Here is a 16,199-nt window from a genome sequence, read left to right on the forward strand (position 1 = left end):
GAGGACTTGTTGTCATCCTGAGGACACACCTGCACAGGACAGACAATGATCTGTGTAAACTATCCCAAACTATCCCAATTCCTATTGATGTACTGTAGCTAGTATATAAGGGTTTCTCAGAATCAGGCTGAAGGTTTGTCCAGGTTTTTGAAACCAGGAGATTACTGAATCAAACAGACTGAATGTATTGACATGTCTCAGGCAACCCATCACGAGCTGTCTTCTGGCCTGGTTCGGACTTGAATCAGACGCTACACCCTGCTGACTTTGGTTTAGGGCTGAAACTCTAAAAAAATTGCAGTATAAGTCAATCATGAACAGAATCTTTTATTATTGTAAACTGAATATCTTTGGGTTTTAGGCGAGTGGTCAGACAGAACAAGCAGTTTTGATCTGTTTTTCACCCTATTTTCTAACATGTCATTGGCCAAACAATTATCCAATTAATTGAGAAAATAATGCAGATTAATCAATGATGAAAATAATTATCAATTGCAGCCCTAATTTGTTAACCAATAAGAGATGGAAATTAATTGAACCATATTGACATTTAAACATCATTTAACCCATTTCCCTAAACAAAGAAGCAACGGAGAGACATGAAGAGAGGGAGGGAGGGAAGAAGAGAGAAGGAAAGCATGTGTGGGGTCAAGTGAGAGAGAGAGCGGGAGTGCTTATGGGTAGATGTTTTATTTGGTAATTATTCTGTGTAATAATGTGGTTTATCAGTGAAGTGTGTGTAGCTACACTGTAGACTGGAGTCTCTGCTGAGGGTGACAGCTGCAGATTAACCTGTGGCAGCTGTCAACCTGTAAATGGCTCTAAAGCAGGTTGAATGGATGTTCACAGACCCTCATCTTACATATACCTCCAGCATGAAAGAGCAGAACTTACATGTATCAAGACACGCTGTATGCGACTGCATATACTAAAGGTGGGTGTACTGTTTTCATGAGTACTTACCATTTTCACTTTCTAAGCAGCAGCACATTGTTGTTCTTTTTTTCCTTTTTAGCATTTAAATCATGTCTGGTGGCAACGTAAACGTCAGCTGGGAGACAGAGAACAGATGTTTCTCACAGTTTGATCAACCTGCCTCCTAAAGGGGGAAATATAACATTTAAATGTCTTGGTGAAAAATGTCACATTCCTCTCCACATGCAGACCGTCTGATTCCAATTTTAGCAAAGTGAATTTGAACATGAACAATGGGTGTGTAATAGATGTGTGCAGGGAACAAATTTAGGTGGAGGTCAACCTCCAGCCCTGTGCCGTATCAATGATTCAGCATGGAAATGGAGGAGTGATGTCATTCCAGCGCCGAAGAATCCACACTGGGTTTAAAAATAGTTGAATCTGAGCGGTACAGACCGAATCACAACCTCCCATCCAGTCCTTTGTCAACACAAATGAACCCAGTCGCAAGAGATGGGAGTGAATAATGTAGATAGCACAGGGCAGATATCTTCAGCCCAGGCGGCTTCAACGCACCTTGTCCATGAAATATTGAGATGGCGTCCATGAGTGTGGTAGTGTGAGGTTTCAGAGTGCAGCTGGGGGATGGATGCTACCGTAGCAAAAAAAACAGCGCAGCGCCTGATAGAAGGCGCGTCTGTGGTTTGGAGTGCAGCGTAAACACTGTGTTTCTGTAGGGTGTGTTTGGAAATCACCTTTGTCAGCATGGATGTCAGGGTGAGCTAATGAGTCTCCAGTTGCTCACACCGAAATCATTTTGTGTCATGTGGTAACAACAGTTTATTTAAGCAAGAGTCTGACACCTAGCAGGAATCTCTCTTCCATTCAGCAGGTCTGTATTTGCATGAAGAAGCAGATATGTTTCTTTAGTTCACCTTCATTCTTTCCTTCCAATTATTTGTCCGTTAATGGGTTTCAAAACACGTTTGACAAAACATTCTGCAAAGGTCCATGGATTATTGTTGTTTACATCTTGAGGAAAGCATAAGTCCAGTTTGACAATATGCACCTCTGCAGGAGTACCTATAGATGGTAAATGCCAATATACAGTTTATACTTAATAAACAGCATTAGTTTTTTTATATAAGTGAGAGGTAATGAACAGCAATAATATTAATTCAGTTACCATCTGAAAAAAATGCATGAAGTAGCTGTTTCCTGTTTGTTCATCCAACGAACATCCCATTTTCTTCTTTATGGCTCTCAACTTTGTACATTCTATCACTGACTGTAAGCAGGTATCATCACATATTCATAAAGGACTGAAAACCTTCAGTAACAAGACAGTTTGTTTTTATTTGCATGTATCTAAAACTATGATCCTTCTCTAATATTAAGGACAAACAGGGTGTCCAGCACGGACATCTAAAGGGACTTTCACAGGTACTGGATCAAAAAGAAGAAACTAAAGGCAAAAGAAAAAAGGATCCGCACACTGCACTAATTGCTCCCAGCAAATTTAATAAAGCAACGTTTCGATCTATAGGTGTCTTTGTCAGACACTGTCAAATCACCATCTCAAAGCAGAACGGGCGTTATATAGACACAAACAAAGTCATCACACAGGTGATTGTGATCTACATGATTGAGAGTCAAACTGCCCTCAGGCTGAACCAATCAGAGCAGAGCTGGACAACCACTGATCCTACCACGTGGTGGATGGGACATGCCTCTATAGAAAAGACACAATCGACTTGAAACAAAGGCCAAAGTTCAATGTCATATAGACACATACAAAATACTGTGTCAAAAGTCAAATATAAATCTCTTTCAGTCTATATAATGCCTGTTCTGCTTCGTGATGGTGATTTGACAGTTCCTGACGAAGACCCCTGTAGATCGAAACAATTGCTTTAGTACCTGCAGGTTCCCTCCCTGTGGGACTTGAAAACTCAGCATTTCACTATTCTTGCCATTAAAATATAACATCAGCAACTTGAACAGAGGCAGTATATTTTAGCATCTAGAATTATAAGCTATTTTTGTAAGAATTAATTTCTAAGACCAATAATTAGTCCAAGAATTATAACATGTTTGTAGAACACTACAAACCTTACATGACAGTAGAATCCCCAAAGCAGGTTTGTACTATGAGACTTGTATGTTTTTTTTCTTAGATCACTCTGAAAAGACAGGAAAAGCTGCTTTTACTCCTCTGAGCAGCCATGCCTGCTGGAGGACTGTCATGCCCACACCTCTTTAACTGCCTCTCTGCAGTATCTTCAAGTCACGGGTCCCCAAATCATCTCTGCACTGAATGTGCCACAATAATTGTAGTAACAGTGAGAGCATTTGTGAAAATAGCATCTTCAGTGGCTGAGGTGACGGAGGTTGTAACACGGGGTTGTACCCAGGAAGCATTTTCAGTCATTCAAATACTGACATGGAAATCACAAGTGTGTCATAATGCTGTAGTTCAATGTCTTTTCTTCTTCTTATTATTATTATGACATTATGTGTGCATTTCATAACAGCATATGACCAAAACAGTCTGAAAGATTCACTGAAATGATGTTTTATATCAAGAATGGTTGATTTACAGGGGCGTCTTGGTGGCTCAACTGGAAGAGAGTGTACCATTAAGGCTTAGTCCTAACCACAGCAGCGACATGTTCGGCCCTTTGCTGCCCCCCCCCCCTCTTTTTCCCACTCCCAACTTTCCTGTCTCGTTTTCACTGTATCTAGAATAAAGGCATAAAAAGAAAAAAAAGGGGTAAATGTACAGAGTGCTGCAGGGATGATGTATTTTTGTAGGCCAAGCCTGGATGTTAGCATCACCCTGGTTCCATTGACAAAAAGCCAATGGGATTTTTACATTGGCTTTTGGATTACTGCAGAAAATAAACGGAAAACAAAAGTTTATGATACTTAATGCACGTTTTATTTAGCAGGATAGTCTTCACTAATGAGCACAAATTTTTGAAGCCTAAATGGAATCAGCAGAAGTAAAAAGCCAATATCAGGCTGTAAACCAAGTACACCACAGTCACATGACTTCAGCGTCAACAGGAAGTGCTAAAATGCTAACTAATTTCTAATTTTTGCATTTCAAGACTCATTTTTGGGGCACTTTATAAGAAGTCATTTTTTAGTGACAAACCCACAGAGCAACTTTTAGTTCCCCTTAGCTCTATGGAGCTTCTTTTTTTTTTGTTTTACAGCCAACAAACTCTGATCTGGTCAACTGTGTTTTCAGCCGCAACAGGCACCAAGAAACATGACACCACATGAATGCTAATGGGCAATTGTTTTCCATCATGTAAACTGTGACAACTTTATATGAGCTCAGTTCCCCGAAGATGCCATAAGATAAATGAATGCAGTTTTGAATTTAAACTTTTTAGACTTGTTTTAACTTTTTCCATCTTACTTTTGTAACTTAAACTAACAAAAATCAGATAAATGTTTCCATTTCCAGAAAATGTATGGTGTGTATCTTTGTGCTACAGCTCTTTGCAGTCACTTATTGCTTAATGGAATCTGAAATGTTGCAGCGGAAAGTATTTGAATTGAATGAATCCGCTAAAACTTTATTGAATGTGGTTGGAAAGTAAACATCCATATCACAATCATACAGACAATGAAAGTGTTTAATTTCTAGACTAGTTGAAATGCTGTCACATCAATAGTTATTGACTCCCAGCATTTACAAAACATTTCTTTGTCAGGAAAACTGAGTCAGACTTTAACGCCCAGAAATCCCCTGCATTCAAGTTAAACAACAGAAAAATACCAGGACATACATATGCGAGTATTGTTTGCAAGTGTAAATTGCAACATGCAAATTCTCGAGTGTTTTGCTACAAAAATACCTTCATTCATCATATCCAAAGAGCAGAGACTATAATTTACCCATGGTTAATAGAACGTAGGAGCAGCTTATTTGTGATTTCGTTTCGGTGCTCCCGAGCCAAAACCAATCCTCCACTTTTACTTCACAGATATCAGTGGGTGTGAATGCAGAGCAGATCTTTTAACTTGGGGAGAAAGGAGTCCATGAGAACCCTGTATAATGAGTTTCTTTTGAGAGGTTACTCTGAGAGAAAGTGTGAAATGAACAGCCAAACTGGAAGCCAATTTCAACTTCCCTGAATGAAAGCCTTTAATCCGAGATGAATCCCCTTGATCTACAGTAGCTCAGGTAGACAGCCCAGGCTACGGCACAAAGGGGAATCAACTAAATGCTTCTGCACTGTGATACAAGCTGTTCTCTGTTGAGCTTCACAAAGACATTGCGATGCTGCTCCAAAACAAGTTAGCATTTAACTCCGTCCCACCTCTCGCCTTCTCCGCACTTGTTTCTAGTATCCGGTCCCGCCGCCGAGCGCCTCTGTTATTTTCTCATAGGTCAGAGAAAGTCTCCTAGAGAGCATATGATGAGCTTCATTATTAAGCCAGGCAATTACATCCAACCCCAGCCCAGGCCGAAGCCGGGAGCTCCCTCTATTTCTTTCGTTAAGATAAGACAGTTCGGAGTGGAATAGTAATGCAGTGCCACATAGCTCGGAGGGGAGGAGAGGTGGCATTTGGGAAGCAACGGGGGAGGCGGACGGGCGACACAGACCCACTTTGTGTTTCTCCCCGTATCTTTTCTGATTAACCTCCGGAGCGGGAGAGCGCAGCTGAGCTGCAGATAGCTCCCTTCAGCTCTACCTGCTGCTGTCAGGCTTGCCGTTCGTACGAACACGCCGAGCCATGCTGAGTTCAAAGAGTCCGCAGGTATCCGTGTGTGTATGTGTGCGTGCCACCAGCGCGCCTTTCTTTACATGTGATGCTGATTGGTTGTTGGGAGAATCTGTGAAGTGGATTAGCTACATGCTCAGAGGTGTCGCTTCTGATAAGCTGCTCAGCGGGTCCCGCTGGCGTCCCCCCTCGGTCCCCAGGGGTGCACCTGACGGAGGCGCTTAATCCATGCTATTGCGTTGATGAGATACTCTGCAATTAAAAAGTTCTGCTGCCGACGCTGGCTTCGCCACAGGCGGCAGAGAGTTGCCCAAAAGGGGAGGAGATCATGCTAAATTGCGGCATCTAAGCATGAGTCAGCAGATGGATTGTTCTCCTTATAACACTGAAGCACACCGTTTGTACTGCGTCACCTTGACATCAAATGACCATTCGACCTAGGGGTGCGTTGATGAGGCACACCAGCGCAGGGGAAAATGTGTCATGTGGCAAGGTCTTGATCAGCGCTCTCCTCATAAGTCTTGCTGATGGCTGCGGTGTCACCCATTACATTGCTCTTCTGTCCTCTAATTGCCCCTCAACCACCACATTTCTCAGCATGTAATCATCAGCAAATGTCATCTGGATGAGCTGTGTGCATGTGTGTGTGTTTAAGTAGATGAGAGGACCTGGCCGCTGTGCGGGGCTGGAGGAGGTGACCTTCAGGGGTGGTCCAGGTAATGAAATCACAGGGAGGATGTCCTGATGTGCTGCCCCGCCTGGAAACCCCTCCGTCAAGGCTGACACTGATGACCGCATCCTAATTGAAACAAATGTGCCAATTAGGCAATTCATTTCTCACATCCTCTGCCACCACACTTGCCGGGCTAATTTGTGTTTGTCCCTTCATCTTTTCTCTCCCCCCCCCCCCCCGTCTCTGTTTCTCTTTGTGTATCTCTCTCTCTCTCTCTCCCTCTCCCTCTCTCCCCTTCTGCTTGGTGAATCTTTTCATCATTACCCACGGGCTGTTAGCGGCAGACAGACAGCTAATGTGCAGCGTGGCCCCAAACACTGTGAGGGCCGGCTCGTGTCACACGTTAATTGCCTCTTTGAAGTCACAAATTTCCCAGGATGAAATTGAAATAAATACATAAAGAGTCGGAAGGTGGGGATGGAGGTGGAGGTGGAGGTGGGGGGGGGTTGGTTGTGGTGTTGGGGTGCCACTACTTGTGTCACCCATTCAGTGACAGATGACTCTAATCATGAGAAATTAGACTGTATCCCCCAGTCCTCTGTCTCTCTATTTTCTTATCTATCAGAGATGCTAAGCGCTTTACCTCTGATGAAACCCACACACACAAGAGGCTATCTTTTAATTGTAGAGAAGAATCCGGGAGCCTTTGAAGATCGGCTTCCAAGTTTTCTTCAAGGCATACGGGGGAAAATAGAGGCTTCCATTGCCGTATTTGCACTGTACTCCTCTCATCCAAAAAAGAAAAAATTCCACCTCTGCTGAGAGTCGTGCAATTGACTCAGTTGGTGTGAAAAAATACTGAATGTGAGAAGTGATTACTGTGTTATGATGTTTATTATCATTTTTATTCGTGTCAATATATACCTGCAATCCATCATCCTTCGGGTCTGTGTGTCATTTTCTATTTACCCAGTGTTTGCATGCCCAAAGGCACTTCCTATTTGCATCCAGCCTGAGTGTTGTTTATTATAAAGAGCGCCTGTGCGCTTCCTATAAATCCATCAGCTTGGCCCATTCTGCCACACTATGAATGTAATTTGCAAACGCAGCGATGCAGCTCCCTTACCAGGGTAGGAGCAGTAAAGCGTCTCTAAGTTTGTAATTCATAATTAGTTTTCCTCTCTGTTGCTGGTAATTGGTTATAGTGCTTCTTTTGACTGACTAATTTACTGTCGGTGGTGATGCTGCCTAACTGTGGTTATACAGCAGGGTGGGACCTACAGCCTTGACCAGCATTTCTCTGTGCCATTGTACAGTTTCGAGGAGAATTAATCCAAATATGAGATCTGCATCTTGTGAGAACAGGAGACTTGAAATTGAAATGAACTGATGTCTGACCACATCTAAAGGTGAAAGTGTTTATACTTGTTCTGATAGGAATTACTCAAATGCAAACATCCTGCTGTAATAGCCTCCTCTTGGCTGTATAACACTACCACACTACTTCCCTGATCTCTCTCCTGTGTTTTTGTGTCTTTTGTATGCATTTGTAATCTTAATGCACATGGTGATAACTGCACACATCTTTGAACAGTCTCCTCGAAGGCGTTTGTGCTGCTGCAAAGGATGGTTGTGTGAAGAGTTCTGCAAACGTGAGCTTGAGAGAGATGGTTAATTCGTGCTTTACTTTAACGTTTCGCACACCTGGCCAATCACTGCATGAGGAGGGTGCGATTATTGTTGTTACAGAAATTGTCAAATGCAGGCCCATTCCTGTGTGGGTGGTGGGAAAATCAGCTGTTTGGATTTGGGTCTAGAAGCTCTTCCAGTCTGCAAGCGGTTGTCTTTCACCAGATTCACTGTTTCCATTGTACACATTGTCATGAGTTTTTATATATATATAATTGCTTAATACTTGTACTCTTTTCCCCATGTAGAAAACCAGACATTGGTGTGATGAAACTGATGTCATTAAGCAATAACTGACTAAATCTCCATACAGTCTTGTTGAAGAAAAAAGAAGTGACTTTAATAGAGTTTAAATGTAGAAATTAAAAAAAAAATAAAAATCTCTACATTTTTGTGATAAAACAAGAGGAGGTGAAATTGTAATGTGTCCTTGTGAACGCATCACCAACAGTGCTAACCTGGACCGAGCTATACACTTTAATTCTACGGCTGTAGGAAAGAAGATGATGGTAAAAGTGGAGCTTGGTCAGAATAGAACTGTCATATACTACAAAAGGCAGCATTGTAAAACTATGTGTTAGTATCTCACAGCAACAGACACATTGCTTGCGAATGGGGGTTTAACATTGAGTAGCCCAGCTAGCTAAGTTAGCTAACCTTTTGCTTCAGACAAGTTTGTTTTTGAATGTGCTTTAGAATGGGTCTATGCAACTAAATGTCTATTTGCACCTCTGGTGTAAATACCACTGGTTATTAAAATTCACAGCATATAATGTAGATGTAGATTGTTTAGGGCTTGAGTCAAGTCTGTTGCGCAGTCGCTGGGTTTCTAGTATTATGTTGTATGCAAAGAGGTTTAAATATGTTTCAGTTATTTCAGAAAATAACAAATGGTAATGTACAACCTTTTTATAAGCACTTACTGAAAGAGTACAACACAGTCTAGTACAATACTATAACTAAAACCTACAAAATTACAGAATAAAATCCACACTTTTCCGGAAGAGTCGTGACAAAACGGAAGATTATAAGGGTAGGATTTATTGCAGGGAACTTTTATATCATAGCAATGCTTGACTCAAATTGAAAAGAGTTTGAATTGAATTTGCAAATGAAGCATAACAAAAAAAATCTTATCCATACATGCAAACTTGCAGACTTATTTCACAGGTTTCCAGGTTAATTTACATCTACACACTTTGGAATTATGCGGAATTTAGCCCATAGATTTGACTGAAGTGAATTGTTTTACCTGTGATCTGCAAACATGTGACATCATTCATCAGTGATGCGTGCACCATCATTTGTCTTGAAGATGTTAAGTGTGACTACCGTGTTTTACCAGACATGAGATAACTTGCAGGGATCACACACAGACTGGTCTGAGTGCACCGGCATACCAGCAGACTAAATCAGGTCTCCATGGTTTCTAATTAAAGAGGATGCCAAACCTGAGGAGTAGTAAAGCAAAAATTATTTTTATTTAGTAACAATAACAAAACTTAAGCAAAACTATGGGAATCTGGAGGCTGGCCACAAAGAAAATATGGAGGCCGTCCACACATGTAACCCAGACAGAAATGATCTAAACTAAGAAACGAAACCCAAAAACAGGATTATCAGACCTCCATCATCAAAACACACAAACACAAAAGAGAAGCAAGTAGGAGAGAGAGAGAGAGAGAGAGAGAAATTAAGTCCAAAGTTGTAATAAAACAGTCTGTTCACATTGTTGCTACTACATCTGACTGTCCATTGTAGTCATATTATATAAGACTGTATTGTTTTGTAACTTTATTGATTTCGCTCATTTACACGAATGTGGATTTATGTAACATGACAGATTGACGTGAGCCCAACCGTGTCCAAGCATGACACCAAACTTAAGGGCATCACACACACGCAGTATATGAAGCACATGACAAATACTACACCCAATGTTCCATCAGCAGTTTTAGCACATTCTCTCCCCAGATCAGCAAATCCCAGCTACTTTCCCCCGGCTACTTCATTCGTCTCTAGCAACAAATGACATGTTAAGTGAAGAGGCTGCTGTGTGTTGCACTTGTCATACTGCAGTTATAACAGGGATTCTTCACAGAAAGCGACTCAACCACGTTTTTCAGTTGTCAGCTTCACATGCATCTGCCCCTATTTTAATCAATCCAGTTGTCTACACAGCCACGTGCTTTACGCTCACGAACCAGGCCTCAAGCGTATTTTTGTTTTTCAAATCTATTTTCTTCCATTTTACACGGATAACAGTGTTTGTGTATTGAGTTCTGAGCACTGCCAAAATGCCGGTGACCTCCAACTCAATGCTGCGCCTGAGTTCATCCTGTCTGTAAACACATGGAGTCCTGAAGCTCCTCTGCTAACATACTGCTCACACTGCGCTGCACGCAGTCTAAGATTATGATGTTCTTAGAGCCTAAAGATGTGAATACTAGTATTTCAATAATTAATACTTGAGTAGAGTTTTATTTCTTTAATAGAAATAAAATGATTTGTTGCATTTCTCATCTCTGTGTCCTTCATGACCTCTCGTGCACAGGTGGAATGGCTAAAAAACGAAGAGCTGGTGAGCTCCCTGACCGACGACAACATCGACACGCGAGCCGACCACAACCTCATCATCAACGAGGCGCGTCTGTCTGACTCTGGCAACTACACCTGTCTGGCCAGCAACATCGTGGCAAAGAGACGCAGCGCCACCGCCACTGTCATAGTCTTCGGTACGCTGTCCTCCCATCTGCTGTTATTGCCTGTTACAACACATTACAGTGCAGTGACACGATGTTTACATAGCACTTCAGATCGATTTGTTTGGTTTCCTGCACCCCTACACAAGTGATTAAGAGACCCATCTCCATGTTTCCACTGAAGAACGATGTTTCCTCTTTATTTCGGTGAATGTATTATTCAAAGACTCAATTTACTGCCTCTCATTTAAAATCAATGTGTACTTTATGAAAGGAAATAAGCCACTGTGTCTTAATCTCATTTAAAAGGAGTGTTGCTTATTAAGTATTTATTTGCCAGAGGCCTTCCAGCAAAGCGGGTTCACCAGCTTTGATAGCACTACTAAACATTTAGCTTCCACACACGTTAGACAGAGATCATCATAGAGTAAACTGCTCCAGTCAGACGCTAAGTGGTCGATTCCAACCTGTCGGCCACTATGAGTCAGTGTCGCCTTTAGAAATGGCAATTCTGTTTAATGGCTGTTTTCTTTGCTTTCTCACAGTTCCACGCCTTTATCTTAATCCAAGAGCAAGGAACATTGAACTGGCAATTAGGAAAGAGGGAGTTGTATATCCACCACAATGAATGTGCCGTTCTCAATCTGCTCCAGCCGTTATGCATTGTTGCCTTGTTGTGCCTCAGAGCCTGCATAATCATTAATAACCCTGGCTCTTGTAAGAGTCTTCAACGCAGACTTCTGGAAAAGTAATACGTGTTATTGTTGCACTCACTTTACCTCTTCTTCTTCTTCTTCTTCTTCTTCTTCTTCTTCTCTAACTTTGCTGAACTCTTTGCAGTGAACGGCGGCTGGTCCCTGTGGACGGAGTGGTCGCCCTGTAATGTGCCGTGTGGGCGGGGTGTCCAGAAGCGATCACGAACCTGTACTAACCCAGCTCCTCTGAACGGCGGGGCTTTCTGCGAAGGCATGTCCGTACAGAAGATCACCTGCAACGCACTCTGCCCAAGTCAGTTCCACTTAAACTCTGCACAGTTTCTGCACATAATTAGAACAACTTTGCGGATGGACTTTTAAAAATACAGAAGTTGTTTTTCTGAAGGAGGCCAGTGTTTCCCAGAGAACTGCATTCCATTTGTGGTGATAGCTGTGTGTCAAACAAAAAACAATCATTACTGCACCAACTCGTTCGGTGCGGTCAGTGGGGGTAGATTTCATATTGTACCACAGAGACACAGATAGGGATGGTAAACATTTAAAGGTCCCATATTGTATAAAGTGAGATTCTCATGTGTTTATTGATAATACATCAGGTCTAGGTTCTATATTTATACTGTGAAAGTCAAATCAAATCAAAGTGCTCAGTCCACAGAGAAATGCACAAAGCCTGTATTCAGAAACTGAGCTTTAAAAGCAGCCATCAGGACTTCTTTAACTTTGTGATGTCACAACAAAGCAGTCACAGCTCTCAGCCATGCCCCAAGCCCCGCCCACCTGGACCCACCATCCAACCTTGGAGGATTTTGTTTCTCTGAGTGTTTACCTGAAATCTGCTATATTTCTATTGGATAACTCAATAACTCAGTGAGCCAATCAGAAGAAAGGCTCAGAGCCTCCTCTCTTCTGATTAGCTCACTGACCTGTTGTTACTGGAGCTCCAGAGAGAAGCCTGAGAGAGGAGATGTAAAACTACATTGAGATGGTTTTTGGTTCTTAAAACAACAAATATATATTCTTATGGATCAACATATCAATTAAAACAAAGGAAAAGTGTAAAATATGAACCTTTTGAGGAAAAAAAAAGAAGAAAGAAAATCAATATGTTGTGGTCAATGTTGATATTGCGATATTGTGGTGGGCTAGCACAAATACATCAATCTGTTGGAAACACTGATGTCAGAAGTTAGTAATACTTGGCTGACTTGTCAAAGATGAAAACATGCTGCCAAAAACTCCAAAAAATTATACAATGATAGCATTTCATTTACTAATGTTGTTAGTGGATGCCATGCTATTATATATTTACTGTTTTTACCCATTTTTTCCTTTCACTTTTGTTTCCTGATGACATATTTCAATGCAAGTTCTTTTTAAGGCACTTTGTAGCATTGCAGCATGTCACCAATATTAGCATACTAGACATTTATCCGTTGCTGATATCCAGAGTGACTTAAATGACTTGAATGAGCTTACATTCCTGCCTCATTAGCATTACAGACAACCAATAATAAGGATTGCGAGGGACAGATCCATAGTGCCCTGACAATATCCCTGTACCAGTGGGCTGAGAGAGAAGTGATGCATAGAGAAAATACAATGAATAAAAAAAAAGAAGAGGGGATTTATGATGCAAAATAAAGTGACTAGAGGAAGCAGCAGTGAGAGAGGCGATATGACTCAGTGCACTGTGTGATTCAGGGGGAGATGGTGAAGTGAGGTACTACTTGAAGAAATGTGTTTTTACACTACACATATAAACAGAGATGGACTTTGTTGTTCTAGAAGGGTGAAGCTTGTTCTCTTAAAGGTGGAGCAGGCGATTCTGCAGAAAAATCAATTGATATTTGAACCCAACAGCAAAACAAAATTCACCCCTCACTTCAGTGCTCCTTCAGAAGCTCCGCCTCCCAACATTCATGGACATGCATTGCCAAGGCAACAATACTATGCCAGAATCCAGAACATCTTATACGATGTGGCAGTGGATACTCTTTCTCATAGCTGACACAAAACAAACTTCCTAATATAAAACAGCATCAAACAAATGACATGCACACAAACACAATTATCTAAAACACAACAGAGCGGATGTTTATATTATTTTTACAAAACTTCAGTGACAGAGGAGAGAACTGCAGGTTTGTAGCTAAGCTAACAAGGAAAGTACTTGGCATGTGGCATAGTATTTGGAGTTATGCTTTAGGGATGGGTACGAGTACTCGAGTACTCGTTTACGTCATTATTCGGGTAGAGTTTCACTACTCGCACACCTGCGCATGTGTTGTTTTTGGCTACATTATTTCATCTCAGGTAGCGTTATGTGCACCATGGCAGCTGTGACTAGGGAGAGTGATGTCAGGAAATACTTTGATGAAAGAAGATGACAATAACAGTTCAATATATGTGGCGTTAAACTCGCATATCATTATTTTATATATATGTATGTATATATATATTTTTTTTTTTTTAATTTGCGAGTAATCGAGTACTTATTCATAAGGTATTTAGAGTACTCGAATATTGAGATTACAGAAAATGCCCATCCCTATTATGCATTAATGCAATTAATGCAATAAATCCAATGTGCTAGCAAAATTGTGTTTTTTAGGTCTTACTGGCTATAAAACCTTTTGCACATAGTAAACATAAGTTCCATTATACAGCTACAGCAAACAATGAGACCGCAAACAGTGGCGACAGTTTGCGAAATGCTTACATGCAGAGAAGATGAGACGGTTACCTACAGACAGTGATACTCACAGCTCTCCTGCTACTGAGCGTGAGGAGATATTCACTGAATTTGACAAAAAGTGTGTTGGATTAGAATCGCTTACTCTACCTTCAATTTGTAGTGTGAGTGCTGTAAACATTCAGGCCAGTCAACACAGAGACTCATCTGTAGACTAAAGCGATATTTCTACAATCATTTCTTAAAGACAGGGTTGTTATGTAGTGAAAAATGGTCCTATTGGTCTACAGCCATGATAGCGGCTCTGTGAGGTTGTACTTGAACTGAATACTAACATGCTGATGTTTAACAGATAATGCTTACCTAATGTTGCCAGTTTGGCAATTTTCTCACTAGATCTGGCAGCTTTCGAGACTCAAATTCTCCAGTTACACAGATTTTAATAGTGTTTTCATTCTAGCACTTGGATCCTCTCTGTTTCTGATACCCCTATAGCCCCAGGTAGATTTATATGTATATTGAAGTGATGATTGCATCTTTAAAAATAACAGTAGTTGACAATCAAGGTAGTTATGAGAACGTATGTCTAGTTTGACTTAACTTTTGAAACTTTTCTTTATATGTAAATACAGTAGTTAAGTTATGATGTCACTAGGTGTCACTAGATATTAGGTGTCCCAGAGGTCCCACAAGCTAAGATTTCCATGAGGACAAGATGGTGACTAATTTTAACAAGATGCCAAAAAATGGCAATGTATGTATCTGGTAACAACATATTAATCTTAGGTCTCCCACAGCCAGCTTCAGTGGTACAAAGTCCAAAAATACCAAAGCAAAGAAATAATTAAGTTAATCGCTCTTTAGCAAGCCATACCACAGAGATTTCCTATGAAGCTTTGTGAGTCATGCAAACAATCAAGCTAACAATATCATGGCGTTCTACAGCAATTATAAAAGAATTATACACAATCAGTTATGAATTTGCTTTGCCAATTATATTTCAAGGACACATAATTGCAGAGTGGAATACGCCTAAACAACTCAACCTATCTTTCCAGTTAAGTTCAGTATCAACATTTTATGTTAGCACTGAACAGATAGCAGATATGTTCAGTATGAATGTTTGATCATTATGCTGATTAAAAAAAAGCATACATTCAGATAGTGTTATGTTTTTGTATATAAATGTAATTTTAAGGAACCATTTTGCCCTTCAGCTCTGTGCATTGATGTTTAACTGAGCTAGCTACATTATTTCTGCCTGAAATATGTACGCAGACCTAAATCTCAAATCTGTGACAGATCTAAACCAACAGGACAAAATCAGATATGTTTGATATCTACAGCCTGATAAACACTAAATGAATCCTGTCTGCACAGAAAGAAAAACGTTTTCTCAGCTGTAAGAGAGAAGAGAATAGGAGATCATTTGAATCCTATACAAGGCTTCCTAAAGAAGCTGTTTTTCAAATAAATATTTTTAAAAGAGACATTGCTCTGGTTAAATTAAATGTAAAATTACGACAGCATTCTGATTTTAGCCAGACGGAAACAACTGACTCACAGATTGGTCATCAGAATTTCAATCTAGTGCAAGACCACCGGTGGCAAAATGAGGCAGTGAGGTGACAGGGTGAGCCAGCGGGGGATTTTTATTTTTGTCACAAATTTAAATATTCAGTGGCTTCAGAAAGTGTTGAAACCCTTTCTCTTCTTGCACACATTATCCTGTTGTAGATCAATTTTTAAATGGAAAAAATGACCACCTCCTTTTTCCATTTTTTGTGACAAAGTGAAAACATGCTTTTAGAAATTTTGAATCTTTTGTAAAGAAACAAAAACTAAAATCTCTAATTTAGAATGTATTTTGCTCTGGACTCTGCACTGTTGTCAGCTGCATCCTTTTTGCTTTCATTATCCTTGACGAGTGTCGAGAACTTGACGAGAGTCCATCTGTGGCAAACTGAGCCGATTGGACAGAGTTTAGAAAGGCAAATACCTGTGTATAAACTGTCCCACAATTCACACTGCAGGTCAGGACAAAAACCAAGTGATGAAGTTTGAGGAAG

The 16,199-nt window shown here is 40.7% G+C and overlaps 1 protein-coding gene across 3 annotated transcripts in view; it reads left to right on the forward strand.

The window, feature by feature from the left end:
• The window catches only part of unc5db (unc-5 netrin receptor Db), a 215,426-nt gene that overhangs the window by 129,187 nt on the left and 70,040 nt on the right, over positions 1-16,199 (forward strand). For all 3 annotated transcript variants that reach the window (XM_056376423.1, XM_056376421.1, XM_056376422.1), the window contains exons 5-6: positions 10,575-10,755; positions 11,563-11,730. In XM_056376423.1, coding sequence (XP_056232398.1) covers positions 10,575-10,755; positions 11,563-11,730 — 349 coding nt within the window. The remainder of the gene's footprint in view (positions 1-10,574; positions 10,756-11,562; positions 11,731-16,199) is intronic.

The sequence above is a fragment of the Seriola aureovittata genome, chromosome 5 (genome assembly GCF_021018895.1).
Source record: "Seriola aureovittata isolate HTS-2021-v1 ecotype China chromosome 5, ASM2101889v1, whole genome shotgun sequence".
NCBI classification, from domain to species: Eukaryota; Metazoa; Chordata; class Actinopteri; order Carangiformes; family Carangidae; genus Seriola; species Seriola aureovittata.